The sequence below is a fragment of the Microtus ochrogaster genome, chromosome 16, assembly GCF_000317375.1.
Source record: "Microtus ochrogaster isolate Prairie Vole_2 chromosome 16, MicOch1.0, whole genome shotgun sequence".
Taxonomy (NCBI): Eukaryota; Metazoa; Chordata; class Mammalia; order Rodentia; family Cricetidae; genus Microtus; species Microtus ochrogaster.
Window position 1 is genome coordinate 50,289,221 of NC_022018.1, and position 5,226 is coordinate 50,294,446.

The 5,226-nt window shown below is 45.4% G+C and overlaps 1 protein-coding gene across 1 annotated transcript in view; it reads left to right on the forward strand.

Annotated features, from left to right (window-relative positions):
* The first annotated feature begins 4,735 nt into the window (after nucleotides 1-4,735).
* Fam8a1 (family with sequence similarity 8 member A1) overlaps nucleotides 4,736-5,226 on the forward strand; it is a 9,930-nt gene continuing 9,439 nt past the window's right edge. Inside the window, exon 1 of the mRNA XM_026783017.1 lies at nucleotides 4,736-5,226. This exon is cut by the window's right edge and continues 272 nt beyond it. Within this exon, the coding sequence (XP_026638818.1) occupies nucleotides 4,838-5,226 (389 nt within the window). The 5' untranslated portion in view covers nucleotides 4,736-4,837.

Below are 5,226 nucleotides of genomic sequence, written 5' to 3' on the forward strand. Positions count from 1 at the left end.
CTGGCTTTACTGATAGGGTAGAACAAAGCTAAGTGGGGAAAACTAAACTGAATGCTGGGACAAAGAAGGACAGAGTCAAAGAGAAGCCATGGAGCCGCCAGAGACAGATGCGCTAAAACTTTGCTGGTGATGCACAGATTAATGGCGATGGGTTAAATTAAGATGTAAAAGCTAGCCAGTAAGAAACTTGAGCTAGGGCTGGAGAGATGGCTCAGAGGTTAAGAGCATTGCCTGCTCTTCCAAAGGTCCTGAGTTCAATTCCCAGCAACCACATGGTGGCTCACAACCATCTGTAATGGGGTCTGGTGCCCTCTTCTGGCCTGTAGGCATACACACAGACAGAATATTGAATACATAATAAATAAATAAATATTTTTTTAAAAAAAAGAAACTCGAGCTAGCCAGGTGGTGGTGGTGCAAGCCTTTAATCCCAGCACTTGGGAGGCAGAGGCAGGTGGATCTCTGTGAGTTCAAGGCCAACCTGTTCTACAAGAGCTAGTTCCAGGGCAGGCTCCAAAGCTACAGAAAAACCCTGTCTTGAAAAAATCTAAAAAAAAAAAAAAAAAAAAAAAGAAGAAGAAGAAGCTCAAGCTAATGGGCCAAGCAGTGATTTAATTAATACAGTTTTGTGTGATTATGTAAGGAGTCTGGGCATCCAAAAAAACAAACAAGTGGCCTTCTTACTACAAACTAAGAAGTCTTATAACCAAAGAATAGGTGTTTGGCTCCCCAAATGTCTAGAATGTTCTTTTAAGTCCTTTCAAAGCATGAATTTAAATCTGAAAATAGAGGCCAGTGGAGGGCATCAGGTCCACTGGAACAGAAGTTACAGATGGTCGTGGGTCACCATGTGGGTGCGGGGAATTGAACCTGGGTTCTCTGTGTTCTTAACTACAGAGTCATCTCTCCAGCCCCCAGAAATTTTATTATATAAGTAAATTTTTTTTTTTTGTTTTTGTTTTTTGAGACAGGGTTTCTCTGTGGTTTTGGAGCCTGTCCTGGAACTAGCTCTTGTAGACCAGGCTGGTCTCGAACTCACAGAGATCCGCCTGCCTCTGCCTCCCGAGTGCTGGGATTAAAGGCGTGCGCCACCACCGCCTGGCATAAGTAAATATTTAAATCACATGACAATCCAGTTTTCTTTCTCTCACAATTATTTATTTTTTTTGCCTCTGATCATCTTTTTAAATGGAAATATAGGTCTTTTACTAGAGTACATATATCATTTTTCATTCTCAGTGTTCCCAGGAAATGCCATATACTGTATGTATATTGCATATACATACAATCAGTAATATATGTGAAACCTCACTGTATATGTGCGTGTGTGTGTGTATGTGTGTGTGTGTATACATATACGTGTATGTATGTATTCAAAAAAAGTTCTTCTGGGTTATACTGTATTATATTTATTCTTTTACCTATTTTGGTTTATGACTCATTGTCTCAGTCTTCATGAGGGATAGTTTTTACCTATGTTTGATTTCATTTCTTTCAAGTATTTACATGTTTTTTCTTTCACTTATGTGTGGATATGTGCCCATGTTTTTTTTTTTTGTTTGTTTGTTTTTGTTTTTGTTTTTTGAGACAGGGTTTCTCTGTGGTTTTGGAGCCTGTCCTGGAACTAGCTCTTGTAGACCAGGCTGGTCTCGAACTCACAGAGATCCGCCTGCCTCTGCCTCCCAAGTGCTGGGATTAAAGGCGTGCGCCACCACCGCCCAGCGTGCCCATGTTTTGTGCAAGCAACTGTGTATGCACATAGAGAGTATCATATGTCCTCCCCTGTTACTCTCTGTCTTAGTCCTTTGAGGCAGGATCTCTCTCTGAGCCTGGAACTTGTGTTTTGGGGGGCTAGGCTGGAAGCCAGCAAATCCCTTTTCTCCACCCACTCAGAGATGGATTACAGCTGTGCACAGAACAAGACTCCGCTTATTTTACCGTTGCTGGATCCAAACTCCAGCCCTCATGCCTGAGCAGCAAGCTCTTTTAATGGATGAGCTATCTCTCCAGCCCCTCTGCATTTCTTTTGACTTAAGGTATTTCATATTTGATTTCTGTTCAATCTCTTGATTTATACTTGCCTCATTCCTTCTGGTTTTCTGAAATAATATTTACTTGCTTCTACTTCTTCTCAGATTATGTATCTTCATTTCTGAGGGGCTTTTATTCTTTGCTGTCTTATTTTTTTTTAAATATCGTGTCTGTGTCACATACTATGGGACCATGGCTATTAAAACAAAGTCTATATCCCTGATAAGCATGACATTTCATTCTCTCTCCAGGTCTTTTCCCTATCACTCCTGCTATTCCTGCCTCCCCACTCTAACTCATAATGATTATTTATTTAAACATTAAAATGTCTTAGTAGCTGAAGAGATAGCTCAGTGATAATTTGTTTAGCTGGCTTGCAGAGATGGCTTAGTGGGTAAAGGCAATTGTTGCCTATACCTGGCAACCTGAAACACATGTAAAGATAGAAAGAGAAAAACAGACTCCATATGTTACAACATAGCATGTGTACTTCCACACACATGTGTCCTACATACACAATAAAATGTCATAAGATACTGAATTTGATCTCTGGAATAAAAACACCAACAATGAAATCTTTCTTCCAAATTGATTTTGAAACCAAGTGGTCAGACATATGCCCTTGAGTTTGTCCCGTGGTCTTCTTGCATACAGCCTTAGAGCAGACTAGAAAGACAAAGTTAAGGGAACATGTTGCTTGCTGACAGAGAGAAGAGTGTTGACCTATATGTCTGGGGACTTCCTTATATAAAAAGTGTGTACAGAAAATTATATTTAATTCTCCACATTAAACTATTATTATTAGCTAACTAACTATACTCAGGGTTAAAAACGAAGCAGTTTAACCTCTTTTTTTCTGGAAGGTCAATGAGGGCCACATGTATTACACATTATAGGCAAAGGTCAATCACTCAATCTTTCTTTCTTTCCTTTTTTTTTTCTACGTGTGTGTGTGTGTGTGTGTGTGTGTGTGTGTGTGTGTGAGAGAGAGAGAGAGAGAGAGAGAGAGAGAGAGAGAGAGAGAGAGAGAGAATGACTATCTGCAAGTTGCCCAGGCTGCACTTGCGATTTCCTACCTCGGATAGCTGGGAGTACATGCCTACACTGTCAGACCTGGAATGATCTATGATCTTGTCTTAATTATACTTCTTTCTCATATAAGAAATGTATGCTAGTACAGTCATACACCATCTTAAATTTTCACTTATATATAAAGCATCTTCCCATAAGAAAATGAACATAGCCCTACATTTTCCTCTCAGCTTTGTAGATTACATCTTCCAACGAGGTAATGGCCAACTCCCCAAATCACTCACATAGCTAGCTGCTGCAGAGGCTAGTAGGCGCATTCTTCTCTTAGGAGCCACACTTGATTCCCATTGCCTGTGTTCTTTCTCCTATAAATTAACTCGATGCACTCTGACTCATTTTGAGATTCTTTTTATGCAGCATTGTTGAAGAATCTGGGTTGTACCTACGTACAGTCCTCCGGGGCTCTGAAGGGAATGCCACAGATTGCACAGTGGTGATGGATGTTGAGTTGTGTTTCCTGTTACTAGTGATGGTCTTGAGTAGGTTTTCAAGTGTTTCATGAAAAGCTTTCCCTTGAAGCAGATTGTTAGTTTCTTAAGGGCAAAAGATAAGCTTTTTTCTGTCTCCCAGAGTATCTACAGGATTGATTCTGGGCATCGTTTCTCTAGTTGTTACTATTGCTGTGATAAAACACAGTGACCAAAAGCAAGTTTGGGAGGAAAGTGTTTATTTGGCTTACAATTCCTCATTGTAGTCCATTACTGCGGGAAGACAGGACAGGAACTCAAACAGGGAAGGAACTTGGAGGCTTGGAGCTAATGCAAATCCCATAGAAGGGTGCTGCTGGCTTCTCTCCATACCTGTCTTTTTATACAACCCAGGACTACCAGGCTGGGTGTGGTGGCACCACCCACAATGGGCTGTGCCCTTCCACATCAATTACCAAATAAGATAATGCTCTACAGGCTTGCCTACAGGACAGTGTTAAAGAGGCATTTTCTCAATTTAGGGCCCCCCTCCTCTCAAATGCCTCTAGCCTTTATCGAGCTGACATTAGCTAGCACGATCATCATCGAGTATTCTCACATTTTTGGCTCTTGTATATTTCTTGTACGACCCTGGGGATATAAAGTCACACTGCTACTCCTAACAGGCTTATAAATTTAACACAGCAAAGTGTATTAAGATATAAGTATGTGAGATGTTGCGTATAGATGAAAAGACCAAATCATACACGGACTAAGGTATTAAGCAAGAAATAGACGCTGTGCTTAGAGGTCTGGGCCCGCTTGGAAATTCCGGTAATTCGGTTGCAGTTCCAAGAGGGACAACCCGGTCCTAACCCCACAGGAGCGTCTCTAAGGCGTTGGTGATGGAATTGTCAAGAGGAATGAGTGATGCCGAAGGTCTCACAGATGTAGCCTAATTAGGTACATTCACAGAGTCCTGCGCGTACGCAGGATCGAACACGTTTTGTTGTGTCGCGATGTGTTATGTTAACGAAGACGTCACAGTTTATGATTAAAACACACAACAGAGCGGCAGAAACACCGTTGCATAACCGGGAACCAACTTCCGCAGGAATCCCACCACCCGCCCGGCTCCCCCCGCGACGCGCCGGAGGGGAGGGGTTTCCGCTTCCGGCGTCGGATTGTTGACGCCCGCCCGCCCGCCCGCCCGCCGCTGTGGTTGCTCCCGGGCGGTTGGGGAGGGGCAGCCGAGGGAGGGCGACGGCCCAGTGACAGGCAGCGCGGAGGGTGCCTCCGAGGCGACGATGGCAGAGGGGCCCGAGGAAGCCCGGAGCCGTCCCCCGGGCCAGGACGGCAGCGGCGGCGGGGACCACGAGCCAGTCCCTTCCGGGCCTGACTCTCCTGCCACTGCCGCCCCCCAGCCCCCGGCCCTCGCGACCATCGGCCCGGCCGACTCCGAGGCGGAGGCGCCTCGAGAGCTCCGGAAGCGCCGGGAGACGGCGGCGGCGGTGGCGGGGCCGCAGGAGCCCGGGGACTGCGAGGCGGCGGCCGGTCCGGGCCGCCTGAGCGCGCGCGAGTACTCGCGGCAGGTGCATGAGTGGCTGTGGCAGTCGTACTGCGGCTACCTGACTTGGACCAGCGGCCTGGCCGCCCTCCCCGCCTACTGCGGCCCGCTGCCCGCAGCCCCGCAGCC